Consider the following 26,142-nt stretch of genomic DNA (forward strand, 5'->3'; position numbering starts at 1 on the left):
TCAGCTGATGTACAAAGAGCTATAGAAATACATTTGATTTGATTGAGAGGATTTTTAATGAATTTATTTGCAAATTATGGTGGAAAATAAGTAGTTGGTCAATAACAAAAGTTTATCTCAATGTTTATTATTTCTTACATTTGTTATTTCTTACATTAGTACCCCAGGTCATCTTAGGTTTCATTACATACAGTCGAGAAGAACTACTGTATATAAGATCAGTGTCAACTCACCATCAGTACGACCAAGAATATGTTTTCGCGACGCGGATCCTATGTTCTGCCTTACAAACAGGACAACGAAATGGATCGCATGCAGCCACCCAAAAACGACTCCGAAAAAGAGGGAAACGAGGCGGTCTTCTGGTCAGACTACGGAGACGGGCACATCGTGCCCCACTTCCTAGCATTCTCCTTGCCAATGTCCAGTCTCTTGACAACAAGGTTGATGAAATCCGAGCAAGGGTAGCATTCCAGAGGGACATCATAGACTGTAACGTTCTGTGCTTCACGGAAACATGGCTCACTGGAGAGACGCTATCCGAAGCGGTGCAGCCAACTGGTTTCTCCACGCATCGCGCCGACAGAAACAAACACCTTTCTGGTAAGAAGAGGGGTGGGGGTGTATGCCTTATGGCTAACGAGGCATGGTGCGATGAAAGAAACATACAGGAACTCAAATCCTTCTGTTCACCTGTTTTAGAATTCCTCACAATCAAATGTAGACTGCATTATCTACCAAGAGAATTCTCTTCGATTATACTCACAGCCGTATATATCCCCCCCAAGCAGACACATCGATGGCTCTGAACGAACTTTATTTAACTGTTTGCAAACTGGAAACCATTTATCCGGAGGCTGCATTCATTGTTGCTGGGGATTTTAACAAGGCTAATCTGAAAACAAGACTCCCTAAATTGCGCAACCAGGGGTGGAAAAACCTTGGATCACTCTAACTTCCGCGACGCATATAAGGCCCTGCCCCGCCCCCCTTTCGGAAAAGCTGACCACGACTCCATTTTGCTGATACCTGCCTACAGACAAAAACTAAAAAAAGAAGCTCTCACGCTGAGGTCTGTCCAACGCTGGTCCGACCAAGCTGACTCCACACTCCAAGACTGCTTCCATCACGTGGACTGGGACATGTTTCGTATTGCGTCAGATAACAACATTGACGAATACGCTGATTCGGTGTGCGAGTTCATTAGAACGTGCGTTGAAGATGTCGTTCCCATAGCAACGATTAAAACATTCCCTAACCAGAAACCGTGGATTGATGGCAGCATTCGCGTGAAACTGAAAGCGCGAACCACTGCTTTCAATCAGGGCAAAGTGTCTGGTAACATGACTGAATACAAACAGTGCAGCTATTCCCTCCGTAAGGCTATCAAACAAGCTAAGCGTCAGTACAGAGACAAAGTAGAATCTCAATTCAACGGCTCAGACACAAGAGGCATGTGGCAGGGTCTACAGTCAATCACGGACTACAGGAAGAAATCCAGCCCAGTCACGGACCAGGATGTCTTGCTCCCAGGCAGACTAAATAACTTTTTTGCCCGCTTTGAGGACAATACAGTGCCACTGACACGGCCTGCAACGGAAACATGCGGTCTCTCCTTCACTGCAGCCGAGGTGAGTAAAACATTTAAACGTGTTAACCCTCGCAAGGCTGCAGGCCCAGACGGCATCCCCAGCCGCGCCCTCAGAGCATGCGCAGACCAGCTGGCTGGTGTGTTAACGGACATATTCAATCAATCCCTATACCAGTCTGCTGTTCCCACATGCTTCAAGAGGGCCACCATTGTTCCTGTTCCCAAGAAAGCTAAGGTAACTGAGCTAAACGAATACCGCCCCATAGCACTCACTTCCGTCATCATGAAGTGCTTTGAGATATTTACTAGTCGAGGACCATATCACCTCCACCCTACCTGACACCCTAGACAAGTTTGCGGATGACACAACAGTGGTAGGCTTCATTACCAACAACGACGAGACGGCCTACAGGGAGGAGGTGAGGGCCCTCGGAGTGTGGTGTCAGGAAAATAACCTCACACTCAACGTCAACAAAACTAAGGAGATGATTGTGGACTTCAGGAAACAGCAGAGGGAACACCCCCCTATCCACATCGATGGAACAGTAGTGGAGAGAGTAGCAAGTTTTAAGTTCCTCGGCATACACATCACAGACAAGCTGAATTGGTCCACTCACACAGACAGCATCGTGAAGAAGGCGCAGCAGTGCCTCTTCAACCTCAGGAGGCTGAAGAAATTTGGCTTGTCACCAAAAGCACTCACAAACTTCTACAGATGCACAATCGAGAGCATCCTGGCGGGCTGTATCACCGCCTGGTACGGCAACTGCTCCGCCCTCAACCGTAAGGCTCTCCAGAGGTTAGTGAGGTCTGCACAATGCATCACCGGGGGCAAACTACCTGCCCTCCATGACACCTACACCACCCGATGTTACAGGAAGGCCATAAAGATCATCAAGGACATCAACCACCCGAGCCACTGCCTGTTCACCCCGCTATCATCCAGAAGGCGAGGTCAGTACAGGTGCATCAAAGCTGGGACCGAGAGACTGAAAAACAGCTTCTATCTCAAGGCCATAAGACTGTTAAACAGCAACCACTAACATTGAGTGGCTGCTGCCAACACACTGACTCTGACTCAACTCCAGCCACTTTAATAATGGGAATTGATGGGAAATTATGTAAATATATCACTAGCCACTTTAAACAATACTACCTTATATAATGTTACTTACCCTACATTATTCATCTCATATGCATACGTATATACTGTACTCTATATCATCGACTGCATCCTTATGTAATACGTGTATCACTAGCCACTTTAACTATGCCACTTTGTTTACATACTCATCTCATATGTATATACTGTATTCGATACCATCTACTGTATCTTGCCTATGCTGCTCTGTACCATCACTCATTCATATATCCTTATGTACATATTCTTTATCCCCTTACACTGTGTATAAGACAGTAGATTAGGAATTGTTAGTTAGATTACTTGTTGGTTATTACTGCATTGACGGAACTAGAAGCACAAGCATTTCGCTACACTCGCATTAACATCTGCTAACCATGTGTATGTGACAAATAAAATTTGATTTGATTTGTTATATACCCTTTGTTGGCAATGACAGAGGTCAAACGTTTTCTGTAAGTCTTCACAACGTTTTCACACACTTTTGCTGGTATTTTGGCCCATTCCTCCATGCAGATCTCCTCCAGAGCAGTGATGTTTTGGGGCTGTTGCTGGGCAACACGGACTTTCAACTCCCTGCAAAGATTTTCTATGGGGTTGAGATCTGGAGACTGGCTAGGACACTCCAGGACCTTGAAATGCTTCTTACGAAGCCACTCCTTAGATGCACGGGCGGTGTGTTTGGGATCATTGTCATGATGAAAGACCCAGCCACGTTTCAAACAAGCAAGATTTCTGGCTCTCACAGACCTGTAACTTCTTCTTTAACCTCTCTGCGCACAGAATCTGCTGGCGGGCTGAAATTCGCAACATACAGTGCTCGCTACATAAATAGTCATATTAAACATTCATGAAAATACAAGTGTCTCACATGTATCAAAAGCCTAGAATCTTGCTAATCCAACTGCGTTGTCAGATTTAAAAAAGGATTTACTGCGAAAGAATGCGATGTGATTATCTGAGCATAGAGCCACATATATATATATTTTTTAACCAGCACAGGGGTAACATAATCACAAACTGCATTAAAATAAATCGGTTACTTTTGACGATCTTCGTCTGTTTGCAATTCCAATGCTCATTGTTACACAATGAATGATCTTTTGTTTGATAAAATCTGTTTTTATAGCCTAACACGAAACATTTTGTGAACCGTTTGTGTAGTGAATTCCGTCTCATTCCATTTTCGACGACACATTCCAGGTAAATCACCCACACAGAACGTGACTTTTCCAGTCATGTTGGGTTTCACTGCAATCAACTGGTTTGTTTGTAACACAATCAAACCTGATGGGCCATTTCGCGGGACGTATTGACTGAAAGAAACCGATTTGTCTCCGATTGGGAGTCTTATCCGGTGTCCTGTGTGAATAAGTTATAAATCCTGATTTGATAGGGGACTGAGGGTCATCCAAATATTGAAGTTTTTTCAGTTTTTTGAAAAAATTTTTTTCACGTTTTTTTTTAATCAAAATTATTATTTTTTCCATTTATTTTTGTTCATTTACTCATCCCAGGAATATAGTATATTTTGCATATGATTAGTATGTTTCAAAATGTATAGAAACACTGAAGTTTCTGAAACTGGTTGTGATCATGTCTGTGACTATTTTAATAGAACTTGTCTGTTGCATCTGAAAATCCATGTTTGAAATCTGTTCATTTTAAAAATGATACAAAAAGAAAAAGTAAAGGAAGTTTTTTTATTGTTTATCAAAACCAAATTGTGTGTCATTCTTACATTCAATTCACATTTTGTAATGATTCCGTCTGTAGAAGGAGAAGTGGACCCAGTGTTGGTTATTCAGTTTAAATTAAATGAACTAGACATGGAATAACTAAACAATACAAAACAACAAAGGCACTTCCTGTCATCTGGTGACAAAAAAGACAGTTATGGAAGGAAAATCACTCCATGATTTGTTGACTTGCTGCTAAATTGTTCCCAATCAGAGACAATGACTAACACCTGCCTCTGATTCAATTTGATCGAAATTACAAACAAGACATCCAACATAGAATACCTCAGAAAGTTGGATTACAAAACATAGTTTGAAGTGTTTTGTCAAACTTCAGAGTGTTTTTTTCAAATGGTACCAATAATATATCAGAGTTTTTTTTCCTGGATCTATATCTGGTTCTGTGACTGAGCTACAGGCTGTTAGATTTGGATCTGACGGTCTTCATAAATTGACAAATTTTGGGTATACATGGACCATGATGTTTTGGGACATAACCAGCTGATATCTAACCCTTTAACCATCTCATATCTAACCCTATAAATTAACCACCTCATTTCTAACCCTTTAACAATCTCATATCTAACCCTATAAAGAAGCTTATCAAAGTAATGAATGTTTTATATTTTATTTCAGCTGATATCTAACCCTGTAACCATCTCATATCTAACCCTATAACCATTTATCAAACCCTATAACCAGTTGATATCGGGGTGCAACCATCATGCTATCAGATAACCATCTCATATCTAACCCTATAACAAGCTGATATCTAACCCTGTAAACATCTCATATCTAAACCATTAACAGTTGATATCTAACCCTATAACCAGTTGATATCAAACCCTATAACCAGTTGATATCTAACCCTATAACCAGTTTATATCTAACCCTATAACCAGTTTATATCTAACCCTATAACCAGTTGACATCTAACCCTATAACCATCTCATATCTAACCCTATAACCAGCTGATATCTAACCCTATAACCAGTGGATATCTAACCCTATAACCAGTGATATCTAACCCTGTAATCTCATATCTAACCCTATAACCATCTCGGAGGATCAAACCCTATAACCAGTTGATATCTAACATGCAACCTGGCATGATCTAACCCTATAACCATCTCATATCTAACCCATAACAACCTGATATCTTGCCCTGTAAACATCCAGTATCTCATTAACAGTTGTTCTGCCTAACCAGTTGATATCAAACCCTATAACAGTTGATATCTAACCCTATCTTGAGGTAACCCTATAACCAGTTTATATCTAACCCTATAACCAGTTGACATCTAACCCTATAACCATCTCATATCTAACCCTATAACCAGCTGATATCTAACCCTATAACCAGCTGATATCTAACCCTGTAACCATCTCATATCTAACCCTATAACCATCTCATATCAAACCCTATAACCAGTTGATATCTAACCATGCAACCATCTCATATCTAACCCTATAACCATCTCATATCTAACCCTATAACAAGCTGATATCTAACCCTGTAAACATCTCATATCTAAACCATTAACAGTTGATATCTAACCCTATAACCAGTTTTCAAACCCTATAACCAGTTGATATCTAACCCTGCATATATCTGCTGTTTGGGGTTTTAAGGTTGGGGCTAATATAACCATATATTTAATATAACCAGTTGATACTAAGGTTCATCCAAATAATTAAAGTTTATATTAACCCTATAACCAGTTTATATCTAATATAACCAGTTGATATCTAATTTTTAACCAGCTGATATCTTTGTAACCATCTCATATTTAACCCTATAACCAGTTGATATCTAACCCTGTAACCATTTCATATCTAACCCTATAACCAGTTTATTCTAACCCTATAACCAGTTTATATCTAACCCTATAACCAGTTGACATCTAACCCTATAACCATCTCATATCTAACCCTATAACCAGTTGATATCTAACCCATAACCATCTGATATCTTATAACCAGTTGATATTCTGTAAATTTCATATGTAACCCTATCAGTTTATATCTAACCCTATAACCAGTTTATATCTAACCCTATAACCAGTTGACATCTAACCCTATAACCATCTCATATTTATAAAGCTGATATAATGTAAACAAGATCTAAACCATTAAAGTTGATATCTAACCCTATTTTTCAAACCCTATAACCAGTTGATATCTAAATAACCAGTTTATATCTAATATAACCAGTTTATATCTAACCCTATAACCAGTTGACATCTAACCCTATACATCATCTCATATCTAACCCTATAACCAGTTGATATCTAACCCTGTTACCATTTCATAACTAACCCTATAACCAGTTTATATCTAACCCTATAACCATCTCATATCTAAATAGAAGTGGACATCTAACCCTGTAACCATCTCATATCTAATATCAGTTGTTCTTAAATTAAATGAACCCTATAACCAGTTGATATCTAACTATAACAATACTAAAACAACAGTTGAATCTAACCCTATAACCATCTATATCTAACCCTATAACCAGTTGATACTAAATAACCAGTTTATATCTAAGATAACCAGTTGAATCTAACCCTATAACCATCTCATATCTAACCCTATAACAGTGATATCTAACCCTGTAAACATCTCATTCTAAATCATTAACAGTTGATATCTAACACCTGCCAGTCTGATTCAAACCCTATAACCAGTTGATATCTAACCCTATAACCAGTTTATATCTAACCCTATAACCAGTTTATATCTAACCCTATAACCAGTTTATATCTAACCCATAACCAGTTGTAACCATTTATCTAACCCTATAACCAGTTGATATCTAACCCTATAACCATCTATATCTAATATAACCAGTTGATATCTGTAACTGAACCATTTCATATCTGTATAACCATTTATATCTAACCCTATAACCAGTTTATATCTAACCCTATAACCAGTTGACATCTAACCCTATAACCATCTTATCTAACCCTATAACCAGTTGATATCTAACCCTTTATCATTTCATAACTAACCCTATCAGTTTATATCTAACCCTATAACAGTTTATATCTAACCCTATAACCAGTTGATATCTAACCCTATAACAAGCTGATATCTAACCCTGTAAACATCTCATATCTAAACCATTAACAGTTGATATCTAACCCTATAACCAGTTGATATCTAACCCTATAACCAGTTGATATCTAACCCTATAACCATCTCATATCTAACCCTATAACCAGTTGATATCTAACCCTATAACCAGCTGATATCTAACCCTATAACCAGTTGATATCTAACCCTATAACCATCTCATATCTAACCCTATAACCAGTTGATATCTAACCCTGTAACCATTTCATATCTAACCCTATAACCAGTTTATATCTAACCCTGTAACTGGCTCATATCTAACCCTATAACCATCTCATATCTAACCCTATAACCATCTCATATCTAACCCTATAACAAGCTGATATCTAACCCTGTAAACATCTCATATCTAAACCATTAACAGTTGATATCTAACCCTATAACCAGTTGATATCAAACCCTATAACCAGTTGATATCTAACCCTATAACCAGCTGATATCTAACCCTGTAACCATCTCATATCTAACCCTATAACCAGTTGATATCTAACCCTGTAACCATTTCATATCTAACCCTATAACCAGTTTATATCTAACCCTATAACCAGTTTATATCTAACCCTATAACCAGTTGACATCTAACCCTATAACCATCTCATATCTAACCCTATAACCAGTTGATATCTAACCCTGTTACCATTTCATAACTAACCCTATAACCAGTTTATATCTAACCCTATAACCAGTTTATATCTAACCCTATAACCAGTTGATATCTAACCCTATAACCAGTTGATATCTAACCCTGTAACCAGCTGATATCTAACCTTGTAACCATCTCATATCTAATCCAGTAACCATCTCATATCTAAACCTATAACCAGTTGATATCTAACCCTATAACCATCTCATATCTAACCCTATAACCAGTTGATATCTAACCCTGTAACTGGCTCATATCTAACCCTATAACCATCTCATATCTAACCCTATAACTTTTGCTATCTAACCCTATAACCATCTCATATCTAACCCTATAACCATCTCATATCTAACCCTATAACCAGTTGATATCTAACCCTGTAACCATTTCATATCTAACCCTATAACCAGTTTATATATAACCCTATAACCAGTTGATATCTAACCCTATAACCATCTCATATCTAACCCTATAACCATCTCATATCTAACCCTATAACCATCTCATATCTAACCCTATAACCATCTCATATCTAACCCTATAACCAGTTGATATCTAACCCTATAACCACCTGATATCTAACCCTATAACCAGTTGATATCTAACCCTATAACCATTTCATATCTAACCCTATAACCATCTCATATCTAACCCTATAACCAGTTGATATCTAATCCTATAACCATCTCATATCTAACCCTATAACCAGTTGATATCTAATCCTATAACCATCTCATATCTAACCCTATAACCACCTGATATCTAACCCTATAACCATTTCATATCTAACCCTATAACCATCTCATATCTAACCCTATAACCAGTTGATATCTAATCCTATAACCATCTCATACCTAACCCTATAACCAGTTGATATCTAACCCTATAACCATCTCATATCTAACCCTATAACTTTTGCTATCTAACCCTATAACCATCTCATATATAACCCTATAACCTGTTGATGTCTCACCCTATAACCAGTTGATATCTAACCCTATAACCATCTCATATCTAACCCTATAACCATCTAATATCTAACCCTGTAACCATCTCATATCTAACCCTATAACCATCTCATATCTAACCCTATAACAAGCTGATATCTAACCCTGTAAACATCTCATATCTAAACCATTAACAGTTGATATCTAACCCTATAACCAGTTGATATCAAACCCTATAACCAGTTGATATCTAACCCTATAACCAGCTGATATCTAACCCTGTAACCATCTCATATCTAACCCTATAACCAGTTGATATCTAACCCTGTAACCATTTCATATCTAACCCTATAACCAGTTTATATCTAACCCTATAACCAGTTTATATCTAACCCTATAACCAGTTGACATCTAACCCTATAACCATCTCATATCTAACCCTATAACCAGTTGATATCTAACCCTGTTACCATTTCATAACTAACCCTATAACCAGTTTATATCTAACCCTATAACCAGTTGATATCTAACCCTATAACCAGTTGATATCTAACCCTGTAACCAGCTGATATCTAACCTTGTAACCATCTCATATCTAATCCAGTAACCATCTCATATCTAAACCTATAACCAGTTGATATCTAACCCTATAACCATCTCATATCTAACCCTATAACCAGTTGATATCTAACCCTATAACCAGTTGATATCTAACCCTGTAACTGGCTCATATCTAACCCTATAACCATCTCATATCTAACCCTATAACTTTTGCTATCTAACCCTATAACCATCTCATATATAACCCTATAACCTGTTGATGTCTCACCCTATAACCAGTTGATATCTAACCCTATAACCATCTCATATCTAACCCTATAACCATCTAATATCTAACCCTGTAACCATCTAATATCTAACCCTATAACCATCTCATATCTAACCCTATAACCATCTAATATCTAACCCTGTAACCATCTCATATCTAACCCTATAACCATCTAATATCTAACCCTGTAACCATCTCATACCTAACCCTATAACCAGTTGATATCTAACCCTATAACCATCTCATATCTAACCCTATAACCATCTCATATCTAACCCTATAACCAGTTGATGTCTAACCCTATAACCATCTCATATCTAACCCTATAAGCAGTTGATATCTAACCCTGTAACCATCTCATATCTAACCCTATAACCAGTTGATATCTAACCCTGTAACTGGCTCATATCTCTTTCCAGTTCACTCTGTAGCCATCTTCACATCTCTAAATAAGGAAATGATTGACCAACTCATGGAGGACAGTGGAAGTGGACTAAGTATTTGGGGGCTGTGATTCTATACCTTTGGGCCTTTGGAATGTGTTTATTGAGATTTCTGTGTGTTTGTTGGAGCAGTTGAAAAAAAGACCTATTTCAGGTGAACATACATTGAACAAAAAAGTCTCGCAGTCTTCCTTCCTCTTCATTACATTTTTTTCTCAAACCCCTTTTTGTACATTTAATACCTGAAAATCGAATTAATAGATTAAAATGTCAATTAAAGTAGCAATCAATCAATCAATCAATAAATCAATCAATGGGGTGGCAGTGTAGCCTAGTGGTTAGAGCGTTGAACTAGTAACCGGAAGGTTGCGAGTTCAAACCCCCGAGCTGACAAGGTACAAATCTGTCGTTCTGCCCCTGAACAGGCAGTTAACCCACTGTTCCCAGGCCTTCATTGAAAATAAGAATTTGTTCTTAACTGACTTGCCTGGTTAAATAAAGGTAAAAAAAATGAAATGTATTTTTACAACAGCCGATGTCACAAAGTGCTATACAGAAACCCACTCATTATTCCGAGTGTAATGATGTGTAAATATATTTATGACTGTAGTATTAATGTGATCTGTGTTCTCTGGGGAGACATTGTGTTGGCGCAAACACTTCTGGACAAAATGTCCTGAATCCTGAGAATATTTTTGAAACATTTTCATCATTTATACATCGTCCGAGCTGTTTTTATTTTTACTCTTCATACACATACAGCATATTATACAGCTATAAGAAACAGACTAGTCCGATTTGTTTCAGTTATAGACCACAGCGTCAGGGAATCAGTTGATCCTCAAATTAAGTGAATAAATCTCCTGGTCAGTAATTTATGTTGTCTACAAATTATCCTTGACATTGTGGTCTCAACTGCAGTTACACGATAGATAAGAAATAGATTATTTCAAACATCCACAATATAATAATTTCAAAAAGGACCGTTTGCTTACTTGTGTACCTCAGACGTTAGATAGACCTATGGTATATGTCTGCTCTTATTCGTCCCTAATCATTTCTACATTCGATGATGAGCTATTTTATTATAATGTCTGTCTGGAGGCACCTTGGGCTTACATCTTATTTAAGTTTTAAACCTCTAATAGGTAACGTTTAAGTGTCGTTTAACTGGGGCTGCTCTTCTCCTCCGTCTTATTTCCCAGTTAATGTGTTGTGTCAAAGTCTATTACCTCTGCTGGACGGCGACGTCCCTTAAGTTGAAAAAACCCTCTCGGAACCATCAGCAGAGGGCTGCAGGTCGATAAAGCTTTTAGATTTGGAGATGTTTTCTGGGAGCCCGTTTCCTGCGGCTAAGAGTTGTTAATGGAGCTGAAGGAATTATCTTATGACTCTGAGTCTGACAGTAGTTTATTTCCTGGGTCCTGCTCCCCTGTCGAAGCGGAATATGCTCCTGTCAAACCCGCTTAATGAAAAGCAACGCGTCGCTGATTACACTTTTATTTGGTCTCTATGTAGAAAGAAGGCAGCGCTGCTAATTTACCCTCCGCTCCTCTGTGTGTTTGAATTCGCTACGGATGAATGATTTGGTCTGCCTGTTAAAAAACACTTCTCTCTCTCGCTCTCTTTTTCTGCTGAAATAGAAAAGGGTAATCGCCCCTTTGGTGAAAAAGTTCAATAGAATTGTCCTCAATGTTATTCTCTTACAAATATGAATTGATCTTTCAGTTTATCGGTGACCAATTGTAAAATATGTAGTCTATTTTTGTATGTTTATATTTGACACAAATCTCGAAAGCATCTTGCTTCCCGTGTGCTCATTGAAAGGAAGACATACCTGTTTTAGTCCCTAAAATAAAAGGAACGACATGCTTGTTAAATGTTCCCACCAAGTCATATTGCCGTCTCTTGTATTTCAGTTGCTATTGAATTGTAAATGCCTGTTATGTTTCGGTATAAACGGAAGGTTGCAAGTTCAAACATCCGAGCTGACAAGGTACAAATCTGTCGTTCTGCCCTGAACAGGCAGTTAACCCACAGTTCCTAGGCCGTCATTGAAAATAAGAATTTGTTCTTAACTGACTTGCCTAGTAAAATTAAGGTAAAATAAAATGTCAAAAAATAACGTCAACTTCTCTATCCTCCTACAATGTCAATATGGTGCTGAAGGTAAAACTGGTCCGGCAGAACAAATAAAAACATCCAGACAGGATAAATACTTTGTCCAGCCGGCAGCTCTGTTTTACTTGTTCCAGGGAAGATCTCAATCGTTTGGCTTCACATTAAAACGCCTCATCTCTCTCAGAACAGCTTTCACACTGAGGAGCTCTCTTTCCCTCTCAGGCCCGCTGTCCCCCAGGAGCTCACACAGGCCATTACTGTCAAGTACCCTCCACTCTTTATTTTTGCCCTTTTATCTGGAACAACTAATTCAGGTTCCGTTGCCCTTTTCACTCCAAGACGTGTCTTCTGGTAAAGCCCTTCAGCAGGCGGCTGGAGAGCACTCAGAATTGAGGGGTTAGTGTCTGGATGAAAACTTGACTCCAGATGATCTCGGCTGTTGCCAATATTAGCGGCCACATGGAATAAGTGAGCCCTCTTCCAGTTGGATCAGAGATCAAAGATCAGGTTTAGATGTCTCCATCGTATTATCAGGAGGAGTGGAGATCGATAGTCTGACAGAGCTATGAAGGAATATATCCCAATTATAGGCTATTTATGGCGGAGTAATAAGCCACATCTCCCGCCAGCTGCTATTATTGTTGAAGGCTCTTTCTCTCTCTCTCTCTCTCTCTCTCTCTCTCTCTCTCTCATCCCCCTGTCACTGTGAGAGAGGAGACGTTGACTGACTCAAAAACTACATTTATGATTATAGATTTAACAGCTTTAAAAAACATAACGTTTTATGTACTGTCAGTCATTATTGGCTTGAATTCTGCGTGTTTGAAGAAATAGATCCTTGTGAATAGACCTATAAAGCAACACTTGCCAGAACGATATGGTAAACATTGTATTTCTCTACTTCGGACGATCTCTTAGCGGCGACAAAAGCAAATAGAAAGATAGGAAAAGCTAAAGACAAGGCGATGAAGACTCATATATAATTTTGTTATCGCAAATTCTTAAACGTTATAGGCTATAATTTCAGCACATTGGACAGCGACCAGCATTGACGCAATCTGAACACGATCTCATCAGAAACCGACGTTTTATTTGTGAACAAACTTGAAACATAATTCTTCAATTTTAGGAGAACTGGTTATTTGTGACTTTTTTCTTTCATCGGTGATACTCACAAACCATCGATTAATGACGGCTGTTTTTTTAAAGAATGTTTAATAGAAATGATTAACATCTGCATGCTATATGAAAAAGAATAGTGTAAAAAAACATATTTCTAATGTTAACTGTCAGTTATACATTTAGATACAGTAGATTTGTAGGCGGGCCTACGTGCTTTTTAACGAAATAGCAATAAGCTCAAACGAATCCTGTTTGGAAGTTTTACCAGTGAAATGCCAATATGATTACATAAATATATCCTTGCAACAACAACAAAGTAACCCCCACAGAATAATAAACTAAAGCAGGTTTGGTGTGTTAAGAGCAGAAGTGTTTGTTAACAGTTTTAGGGAAATTCATATTGTCCTTCGTGGAGTCTTGGTGCTGTAGAGACGGAAGTCCTTTGACGCTCCCAACAGAACGTTCCAGAATACCGGTCTCTAGTATCGAACCCTTGGTGGTCGTGGTCCACGAGACCGTGGTGTTGGTCAGGGCCTGGTTCAAAGTACTGTGTCTGAACAACGGGTCGTGGAAAACCCCATCCACCCAGTTTCTGAGAGTTGTAACGGGAGAGTCCTGCCGTCTGTCTAGAACCGTGATAGGGGAGGAGGCGGCCGGAGAGGCGGGCAGGCCCGGCTGAGGCTGACACCTCAACATACAGGACGGGTACTCCGGCTGGTTCAGAGACGTGGCCGTCTGGGCCAACGACCAAATCCGTGGTTTGCCGTCCAGTATCTGTTGTTGGTAGAAAGCTTTCCCCTGCCGGCTGTCGCAGCCCTCTGGTGAGGTTTTACTGTGCTGCTGCTCCCCGCCCAGGGACACGGGTATGCTGATCTTTAAAGATGTGTCCTTCAGATGGTCGTTCGAACAGTCAGTTGTCGTCATGTGAGTGTTCATGAGGTACTGGTGTTTGAGCTCGCACTCCGAGCTCTCTGATTCGATCATGTCGAAGTCATCCAGGTCACTCAGCGCGAGATCCTTATCTTTCTCTGGAAATTAACGGATATGAGACATCAGCGATAAGAGGGGAATCAAACTGTAATACAAAGTATCACTGTCAAATATCATTGAAGCATTCAGCATCACATCATTGAAACGAGCTTAGGCCTGGCAGATATGCCTATTCAAAGAAGTTGAGGTAGATGTCCATGCAGTTTCATAGCACTTTGCACTACAGCAGAATAAATGGGTCATAACATGGTAACATTGTGGTAACTAGATGTATGTGTATCTTGTGCATACAAGCTTTTCAGTTCACTTTTTAACGTATCTAAAAAACATCCTAAAGCAGCCCAAAGTGTTTTCATTTCCATTAGGCCATTAAGCCATTTCCATGATACATTTAGGGTCATACTTCCTCTGGTAAAGGTCTATTCCACTGTCAATGTGTTACATAAAGGGCAGCAGGTAGCCTAGTGGACAAGGAACCGAAAGGTTGCTGGGTCAAATCCCGAGCTGACAAGGTAAACATCTGTCGTTCCGCCCCTGAACAAGGCAGTTAACCCACTGTTCCTAGGCCATTATTATATATAATAATTTGTTCTTAACTGACTTGCCTAGTTAAAAATAAATGAAGAACCAGGACTATTCACCTGTTAGTGTTTTACATAAAGAACCAGGACTAGACACTGTTAATTTGTTACATAAAGAATCATCACTAGAACACTGTTAATTTGTTACAAGACGAACCAGGACTAGAACACTGTTAATTTGTTGTATAAAGAACCAAGACTAGAACACTGTTAATTTGTTGTATAAAGAACCAAGACTAGAACACTGTTATTTTTTTACATAAAGAACCAGGACTAGAACACTGTTAATTTGTTGTATAAAGAACCAGGAGTAGAACACCGTTATTTTTTTACATAAAGAACCAAGACTAGAACACTGTTAATTTGTTGTATAAAGAACCAGGAGTAGAACACCGTTATTTTTTTACATAAAGAAACAGGACTAGAACACTGTTAATTTGTTGTATAAAGAACCAGGAGTAGAACACTGTTATTTTTTTACATAAAGAACCAAGACTAGAACACTGTTAAATGGTTGTATAAAGAAACAGGACTGACCATCATCGTTGTTCTCACTGTTGATGTTCTCCTCCTGAGACGCCTCATCATCCTCATCATATCTCTTCTCATCAGAACACTTGTTCCTCGGAGGCCACGTCATCTTGTTCTCCTTCTTCAGCCTCCTCCTGGCGTTTGCAAACCAGGTGGACACCTGCGTCAGGGTCATCTTAGTAATGATGGCCAACATGATCTTCTCTCCCTTGGTGGGGTAGGGGTTCTTCCTGTGCTCCTGTAGCCAGGCCTTCAGTGTGCTGGTTGTCTCCCGGGTGGCGTTCTTCCTCCTGGTCCCTCCATCCATACAGCCATATCTAGTAGTGAAGATGAGTTACAACAATGTCTCTATGTAACAGTAGGCCTATATATCTATATATATAGGGTCCTGTAGCAGAAGAGAGGCAAGATAACAACTCCTTGTGTCCTGTCCATTAGAAATGCATAGTTTTGATTCATCTAGCAGTACACTGCAGCCCAACATACCCCCGGGGAATTTTTACAAAAGATAATGTCCCTATATGAGTGTGCTCAAGCCCTGTTAGGTGAGTAAACACAGGGCACCCATAGGCTAGCTGTCTCTCCATCCAGAAGACTGACTGTTAGGTGAGTAAACACAGGGCACCCATAGGCTAGCTGTCTCTCCATCCTGAAGACTGACTGTTAGGTGAGTAAACACAGGGCACCCATAGGCTAGATGTCTCTCCATCCTGAAGACTGACTGCTAGGTGAATAAACACAGGGCACCCATAGGCTAGATGTCTCTCCATCCTGAAGACTGACTGCTAGGTGAATAAACACAGAGCACCGCTAAGCTAGCTGTCTCTCCATCCAGAAGACTGACTGTTAGGTGAGTAAACACAGGGCACCGCTAAGCTAGCTGTCTCTCCATCCAGAAGACTGACTGTTAGGTGAGTAAACACAGGGCACCCATAGGCTAGCTCAGAAGACTGACTGCTAGATGGGTAAACACAGGGCACCGCTAAGCTAGCTGTCTCTCCATCCAGAAGACTGGGGCAAACAGACTGGAGAATTGTCTGATTGAGTGTAATGATGCAGCCCCAGGTGAAAGGGCCTAAAGCATTAGTGTAATATTCAGCACTTTGGGTCCTCCTGGAGGCTAAGCCCAGGGATATAACTATGTCCGACTTCTCTAGTGGAGTTCATGTAAGCCTATTATACACTTCAATAAGAACAGTTTCAAGTTTGGCAACTCATCAACTAATCCTATGAATTTGATCAGGCATGATATTCCCAGACCATTTGGAAGCCAGTACTCTAACAGACAGGGGGTTTTCTAATAGTTGTTAACTTAGAGGTAAGCTGACTTATGTCAGTGAACACACATATGAAGGATTGAGAAATGGGCTACCATTTGACAGAACATAATTATGTGTGTAATGTTGCTAACTCATATTGGCACTGAGCAGGATCACACAGATAGTACATTATATTACCATTATTATTATTATTATAGTAACCATACCTGGCATACTGGTACTGAGCAGGATTACACACATAGTAAATTATATTAACATTATTATTGTTAGGAATATTATTACAATCATCATTATTGTTTGTTTTATTATTAATAATAATAATAATTTGATGATGATTATTATCATTGTTATTATTATTATCATTATTGGTATTATTATGATTATTATGGTGAATCTTATGATTATTATGATTATTATGAATATTATTATGTTAACCATAGCTTTCATATTAGTACTGTGGAAGAGTAAGGTCATATAGGTAGTACACAATTCTTCTTCTTATTATTATTATTATAGTAACCATACCTGTCATACTGATAATGTCCCAGAGTGGGGTCAATGGGGTAGTACGCTGTAGCCTGGGTTATCCCTGCATGCGCGGGCGCTGTTGCATCTTTGGTATCGAATGTCCCCTGCAACAAGACAGACTATCAGTCAGGAAAATGTGACACTATTGACATTAATAGACTGTTATACTTAAATATATAATAACATGTATACTGTTTCTTAATAACATGTATAATGTTTCTTAATAACATGTATACTGTTACTTATTAACATGTATACTGTTTCTTAATAACATGTATACTGTTACTTATTAACATGCATACTGTTTCTTAATAACATGTATACTGTTTCTTAATAACATGTATACTGTTACTTATTAACATGTATACTGTGTGGCTCAGTCGGTAGAGCATGGCGCTTGCAACGCCAAGCGTCGTGGGTTCGATTCCCGCTGGGGCCACCCATATGCAAAAGTAGTGGCCCCAGCCGACTTGTAAGTCGCTTTGGACAAAAGCGTCTGCTAAATGGGATATATATTACTGTTACTTATTAACATGTATACTGTTTCTTAATAACATGTATACTGTTACTTATTAACATGTATACTGTTTCTTAATAACATGTATACTGTTACTTATTAACATGCATACTGTTTCTTAATAACATGTATACTGTTACTTATTAACATGTATACTGTTTCTTATTAACATGTATACTGTTTCTTATTAACATGTATACTGTTTCTTATTAACATGTATACTGTTTCTTATTAACATGTATACTGTTTCTTAATAACATGTATACTGTTACTTATTAACATGTATACTGTTTCTTAATAACATGTATACTGTTTCTTATTAACATGTATACTGTTTCTTATTAACATGTATACTGTTTCTTAATAACATGTATACTGTTACTTATTAACATGTATACTGTTTCTTAATAACATGTATACTGTTACTTATTAACATGCATACTGTTTCTTAATAACATGTATACTGTTACTTATTAACATGTATACTGTTTCTTAATAACAGGTATACTGTTTCTTAATAACAGGTATACTGTTTCTTAATTATTTCTGTTTTTTAATAATTTCACTCATAAAGTCTTGTGTTCCCATTTCAATACACACACACACACAAACACAATAACAGTAACTAAACATGTTGTTCAATAGCAAAGTCAAGTTATATCTGCGTTATTGTAGGCATTGTAACTAATGAATACAGGGAAACAATGACAGAGACATAATCGAGCACACTGTAGTATAAGTTGTAGTTAAAGAATTAAAGAAATCCATTCTTAACATAGGTGGCATATTGCAGATTACAGTACATATTTTCACATGACACTATCACTTGCCAAACTCAACTTTTTCATTAAAAGTTGCACTTGGCTATTCAGTCATAGCCTGCAGTTGTTTCACTGTGAAGACAGGTTTTGTGCATCAAGAACAGTCAGAAGGTGTGTGTAAAGCGGCGTCCTGTGACTTTAGACTGTGACTTTAGATTTACAGATACATCTCTGTGACTAGACTATAGGCTAGACTATAGGCTATATAGATACAGCTCTGTGACTATAGGCTATATAGATACAGCTCTGTGACTATAGGCTATATAGATAAAGCTCTGTGACTAGGCTATAGGCTATATAGAAACAGCTCTATGACTATATGCTATATAGATACAGCTCTGTGACTAGACTATAGGCGATGTAGATACAGCTCGATGACTATATGTTATATAGATACAGCTCTGTGACTAGACTATAGGCTATATAGATACAGCTCTGTGACTAGACTAAAGGCTATATAGATACAGCTCTGTGACTGTAGGCTATATAGATACAGCTCTGTGACTATAGGCTACATAGATACAGCTCTGTGACGAGACTATAGGCTATATAGATACAGCTCTGTGACTAGGCTAAAGGCTATATAGATACAGCTCTGTGACTGTAGGCTATATAGATACAGCTCTGTGACTATAGGATATATAGATACAGCTCTGTGACTGAGGCTACATGCTATAGATACAGCGTCACTGCCATGGAGAGATGAGTAGAATTATTATGATATCATACTATATTATAGTAACCATACCAGCGAGTAGAAAGCAGACGCGTCGGTTCCATAAGTAACGTAATTTCCATAGCCTTGACTCCCGGTGTACGGGTTCCCATACACCCCCAGAGCAGCTGCGGAGCTCAGCTCGTGTCTGGCGGTGGCCAACAACCGGCTCTCGTACACTGGGCAGTAGACCGGCGTCTGGGCGGAGGCTGTCACCCTGGAGTCAGCGATGCTTCTGCCGCTTGACTCGCAGCAAGTTGTCAACGAGTTGGTTGTCATGAGGAACTGAAATGCAAGAACATAACAACTTATTTACAACGTACAGTGGGTAATTTAAAAAAATAGAATACAGTGAATTAGTGGTATTAATGCTTAGGCTAATTGCAAAACAACCCTTATAATTAAAATATGTCAAATGTTTCCAGAATCCCCATATGCGTTTTCCCAAAAGACATGTTCTGGATGATTGCCAAAAAGACACCAGTTGTGTTAACTATCCAGCCCCCGACATAACAGCACCGCATGTCCACAAAACAGGTCGGCATGTGGGATATCAGATGAAAAACACACGTATCGAGGCTATTATCTGGTAGAAATCAGTTGACGATAGGTCGGACTGCGCCTGGTTCTGGTTACCCTCCTTACCTTTACCGTTCAAAGAGCAGGTATCATGAGCCATTTACGGTAACATAATACAATTCCGATACAGTGCATTAATATACAATGCTGTCTCCTTTCTTGTTGAAAGTGAATCACATGTTCAACATTTAATGAATATAAGAATCAATAGTGATGAAATCTGACCGAATATTCAGTTGATAAGCGAGAAGGTAACTTACTTGTGGTGCAGACGAGTAGGGATATCCGAATTGTGGATATGACATTGTAGAGAGGTCCCAATATCCGGAGATAAAGCGAGCCTGCAGGTCTCCTCGCTATAGTAACGTAGCCTTGCACTGTTTCAATGTACCATTTGATTGGTAAGCACAGGCAGTTGGCTGGAGGCTTATAGGGCGAACCACACTACCATGTTTAATTTGTTAAAATGCCCCCAAAACGCCTTTCCAAAATGCGCCCTCTCTTTTCCACGTGTCTTTTTAACTCGTATAATGTGCAAATGAATTTAGACAATGAAATATATTTGTCCAGACTGATGACTTTGATGTCAGAAATACATATTTTGCTTTATAAAAAAACACTAGTATAAAACACCTCAGCCTTGATGCAGGTTGTTTTAAACACCAGTGCCTCTGACGTCAGAAGAACCTTACTCAGTGTCTAGACTGTAACTTCAATATGCATTTCTGGGGATAAACATCGGACAAGTCATAGGGAGCGGGACAAAGACTTTGAGACTTTTAACTGGATTGAAATTCAATGGATCAATGAACCCATGATTTTAATATACCATTCCTTATCTCGATGTAGATCTCATAGGTGCAATTAAACATGTGAAGCAGGAGGAAGGTGTTTGATTGTAATTATAATTACTCCCGTTAGTAATTCTAGAGTCCATTAATGAACATATACACATGGAGACTATTTCAATGTGGATATAGTTCACAAAACAAACGCGGGAGATTTGTAGTATTTTACCAGCTTTGCCAATAATACACATTTACTGAACATTGACGTGATTGACGTATTCGATCTCATCATGGCCCCATCTTCACTTGGTTCCCTTGAGATTTGGTCATTATTTGTTTAACCCCAATTAACATTGATATCGATAAATGCCACTGCAATTAAGTGTAACTTCATCTTCATAAAACGTTTAAATCTCTGAAGAAAAAAATTATGTTGTATCACATTTTCAGAATTTCCCTCTCGTGTTATTCTCCTCTTGGCAAAATGACAGAGTCGGAGTTTGCTCTCGGTTAATTTCCCAGCCTAAAGCTGGAAGTCATTCCTCCAATAACTTTAATGTGTGGAGTGTCAGAGGGCTGGGGGTGTGATGTGGGTCTGGGTCTACTTTAAGGACGGGCTGGGTCTGCTCTGGGGCCGGGGTGGGTCTGGGTCTCAGCTGGGTGGGGCAGCGGGCAGAGACGGGTTCCACGGTGTGCTGACTTGCTTAGAGAAGCCTGGGTTCAGACATGTGAATAGCCCGGGGGTCACACTCAAATTAATGATGATGTTCTCCTCTGTTCCCAGCTGGAACGCCAAGCCCTGGGTGACAGCTCGAAGAGGGTGATGGATGGCTACCTCGACACCCGCCAACACAATATCATAGGCTACCCACAGCATAATTACCGGAAATCTACAGATGAAATAACCTGTGCTCAAATTAAGTTAAGACTGTATGAGGCAAGTTTCTTGTAGAGTTTATAAACAGAGTGTTCTGTCGATCAATTGAATTAGTGTGACACCTCAGACCAAAACAGTCACATTTAACATTTACCGGGAACATGAGCGCCAGGTCAGAGGACGAGACCGACCTGACAGGACTTTTCATTTGTATTAAACTGTAAATGACACCAGAAGCCACACTTAATTATCCAAACTTAATTATTCAAACTTAATTATTCAAACATAATTATTCAAACATAATTATTCAAACTTTTTGGGGGCGTTTAATAAAAAAACAAAGTCATTGTTGAAATTCATTGCAAAATATATTTTAATCTCAACGAAATCAATTGGATAAACAAGCCAAGGCTAAATACATTTTAAACAAAATATTGGGCTGTAGGTTGTTCTGGTTTTGGGGCAAATTTTACATCACTTGGTTTAGACAAGATGTTTCCTTTGATTTGAGAAACTGGTGGTATTTGGACACACACGCACACACACGATTGGGGGTTCTTTCAAGTTAATCTACATTTGCCCTCATTGATAGTTTTGTTTTCCATTTTTTTATTACGAATAATGACATCTAAAACTGACCTCATGTTTTTGATTTCATAACACATAATGTTTGCTTGGTTATTACAGTAAAATCTATTTAACCACTTTAGATCATCTAAAACTTGGGCTTTGCTGTACTCATGTGTTCCACAATGGAAAAGACAGGGACGTTTGATGGACGTGTGCAGTAAACTGTATTGTCCAGGCGGCCTCTCCGTATCCATTTTCATTATCCTGCTTGTGTTATCACGTCCCTATGAAATATTTAGATTACCCAGTGTATGCTTTTAGATCGAAATGAAGGCTGCTCGGAGGTTCATTCTGGTTTAGCGTTTCAAAAAGAGAGCGCTCTTCTGTGACAGACGGCGTCCATTTAATGTAGAGCGGTATATGATTGTTATGAAGTGCACTTTAATGTACAACAATATGGCAACAGGCCTACTGGATGTACTGTATGGGAGGTTGGTTGGCAGTAGTTCATTGGAGTTTAAATGTAAATGATAACAGATCATTATCTATCAGTCTTATCATAAAGTGAATAATGGCTTTAATCTTACTATATAAATGAAGACAGATGCACGTATCTTATTTAGACAGCATCATCACTCATGACTCGTATTAATCACCTGAACTGCACACTGGAATTAATGGATTAGCTTTTATACAGTTTGTCATATCTGTTTTACTTTGAAATAAAACCATGCTTATAAATAACACGTCAGAATATTTATCTGCATGTTTGCGATGTTTCTGAGGGGGAAAACGTTTATTTTTTGTCAACTTTGACTCAATGCTCTTATAAAGGTATGCATTTGAGTGGATAGGTCTGTATATCCCGAGAGAGTGGACCTATCGTTGCACTACTGTAATAATTGTTGAGTCTTGTTAAATGCATCGTTAACTTGAGTTTCCAGTTTCTATAACATTCAATTCATTAACCTGTCACTTCATAATTTCTCTGGTTGATTAATGACGCAGCCAGAACACTGGGAGAGCAGCGCAGTGCAGGATAACCTCGCATCAACATCACTTCCCACTACTGAGACTGACTGTGAAACAATTTACAAAATGTTCATCTCGCCATGACCGTGTCTGTATCATGGAATTATTATACATATTGAAAAAAAATATACCAAGATGCTCCTTTTATGAGGATAGATTGCAATTTACAGTAACATTCGTATATTCTTCGGACCAATAAAGGTTAAACATTTAATTGGATCTCAATATGTCAATTAAACCAGACAGGCCACCGGTGGTACAAGTCAGTATTCGTTAGCCATCCATGTTTTGAAGACATCGGGAGATGACGTGGAAAACCGGTAACTTGGGGCAACAGTTAGTGCTATTACTCTTAAAATGTGTTTGTGGACGCAATGGTGAATCTGTGTCACGCATCTGCTTCTGGTTCCAGCTGAAGGTCGCTTAACCCTAACCTTTTAACTATTGAGTTAATGCCTAACCTTAAGAATTCGGAGTTAATGCCTAAACGTATCATTGGAATGACACAGAGAAGTAACCATACACTTCGCAATTTGATGTTTAGAACAACTTCGACATTTTATTAACATCTAATTCTGAAGTGAGACTGAGAGCTTGTTGAATGAATCATACATTGAAATGCAATACATGTATTCAACACTTAATCATAAAGTATTTCACTTGTATTGGTCTTGTACATGCATACACGTTTGAACAAGGGTATGTTATGACTGCTTTGTGTAGAAACAACTGTAGGACTCCTATTCAGTCCTATTGAGTTTGGAGCTGTGCTGCCTGAAGTAGCTATAGGTGTTGAGGAACATCATACACATTCATTTAGCCAGGTTTAGTGGCTTGAGACCTAACCCTACTGTAAAGCTAAATGACGATTCTGAGATCTAACCCTACTGTAAAGCTAATTTACTATTCTGAGACCTAAGCCTAATGTAAAGCTAAATTACTATTCTGAGACCTAAGCCTACTGTAAAGCTAATTTACTATTCTGAGACCTAAGCCTAATGTAAAGCTAAATGACTATTCTGAGACCTAATCCTAATGTAAAGCTAAATGACTATTCTGAGACCTAATCCTAATGTAAAGATAAATGACTATTCTGAGACCTAAGCCTAATGTAAAGCTAAATGATTATTCTGAGACCTAATCCTAATGTAAAGCTAAATTACTATTCTGAGACCTAAGCCTAATGTAAAGCTAAATTACTATTCTGAGACCTAACCCTAATGTAAAGCTAAATGATTATTCTGAGACCTAATCCTAATGTAAAGATAAATGACTATTCTGAGACCTAAGCCTAATGTAAAGCTAAATGACTATTCTGAGACCTAATCCTAATGTAAAGCTAAATTACTATTCTGAGACCTAAGCCTAATGTAAAGCTAAATGACTATTCTGAGACCTAATCCTAATGTACAGCTAAATGACTATTCTGAGACCTAATCCTAATGTAAAGCTAAATGACTATTCTGAGACCTAATCCTAATGTAAAGCTAAATGACTATTCTGAGACCTAATCCTAATGTAAAGCTAAATGACTATTCTGAGACCTAATCCCAATGTAAGCTAAATGACTATTCTGAGACCTAACTCAAACATATGACTATTCTGAGACCTAATCCAGAGCTGAATGTTAGAGGACTAACCCTAGTGGAAGGTTTGTACTATTCTGACCTAACTAAGTGTTAGTATTCTGAGACCTAACCTAATGTAAAGCTAAATGACTAGCTGGTTCCTAAAGACTATTCTGGACCTAATCCTAATGTAGGGCTAAATGTCTATTCTGACCTGTCTCAGTGCTGACCTCTGTTGTCTCATGGTCTAAGGTCTATTCAGACCTAACAGAACAGAACAGGCTATCCAAGGTTAGAAATTCTGACCTTGTAATGGCTAAAACATTAGCCTAATCCTAATGAAGCTCTCTATGACCAAATGGAATAATTGATGGAATATTGATCTAAAAGCTAAATTATATTTTACCCTGTCACTAAATGCAGGTGTTAATGATGCAGTTTTGACCTAATAGAGCTAAAGTTTCTGATGGATTTCCTAAAGCTAAATGTATTCTCAATCTGTAGATACAGTATAGATAAATATACAATGTGCTAATGCATCAATGGAGATTCTTCAGAAGCTAAATATACCAATGGATCTTTCTCCTCTTCACACAGCCCAGCTAATTTACTATTCTGAGAGGCATGTTGTCTGATTAGGACCACTCAATGAGACCCCCCAGGCTTACTGGTAAACTGGTCCCAAGCCTCAGCCCCACAGGCCTAATGGTAATTTACTATTCTGAGACCCCAAGCCTCAGACCCCACAGGCTGACTGGTAAATTCTGGTCCCAACCCCTCAGCTAAATGACCCCCAGGCCTAATGGTAAACTGAGACCCCAAGCTAAATGACTATTCAGTCCTAACCTAATGACTGACTGGACCTAAACTGTCCTAAAGCCTCAGACCCCCCCAGGCCGACTGGTAAACTGGTCCCAAGCCTCAACCCCCCAGGCTGACTGGTAAAATGGTCCCAAGCCTAACCCAACCCCCCAGACTGACTGGTAAACTGTCCCCAAGCCTCAACCCCCCCAGGCTGACTGGTAAACTGGTCCCAAGCCTCAACCCC

General features: G+C 38.8%; 1 protein-coding gene across 1 annotated transcript; it reads right to left on the reverse strand.

Moving 5' to 3' along the window:
- Nucleotides 1-13,889: 13,889 nt before the first annotated feature.
- Nucleotides 13,890-20,636, reverse strand: irx4a (iroquois homeobox 4a). Its single transcript, XM_064960351.1, has 5 exons — nucleotides 20,520-20,636; nucleotides 19,714-19,965; nucleotides 17,620-17,731; nucleotides 15,826-16,137; nucleotides 13,890-14,739 (listed from the first exon to the last, which is right to left on the reverse strand). Exons 1-5 carry the CDS (start codon nucleotides 20,562-20,564, stop codon nucleotides 14,075-14,077), a joined length of 1,386 nt encoding a protein of 461 aa, XP_064816423.1. The 5' UTR covers nucleotides 20,565-20,636; the 3' UTR covers nucleotides 13,890-14,074.
- Between the last annotated feature and the right edge of the window lie 5,506 nt (nucleotides 20,637-26,142).

Source organism: Oncorhynchus masou, unplaced genomic scaffold, assembly GCF_036934945.1.
Source record: "Oncorhynchus masou masou isolate Uvic2021 unplaced genomic scaffold, UVic_Omas_1.1 unplaced_scaffold_2114, whole genome shotgun sequence".
Classification (NCBI taxonomy): Eukaryota; Metazoa; Chordata; class Actinopteri; order Salmoniformes; family Salmonidae; genus Oncorhynchus; species Oncorhynchus masou.

Coding starts and splice junctions, on each gene's coding strand:
- irx4a (XM_064960351.1), bottom strand. CDS start 20,564: ATGTCATATCCACAATTCGGATATCCCTACTCGTCTGCACCACAA. Junction 19,966..20,519: donor CCTACTCGTCTGCACCACAA/GTAAGTTACCTT, acceptor CTTGCATTTCAG/TTCCTCATGACAACCAACTC. Junction 16,138..17,619: donor TTATCAGTATGACAGGTATG/GTTACTATAATA, acceptor TCTTCACTACTA/GATATGGCTGTATGGATGGA.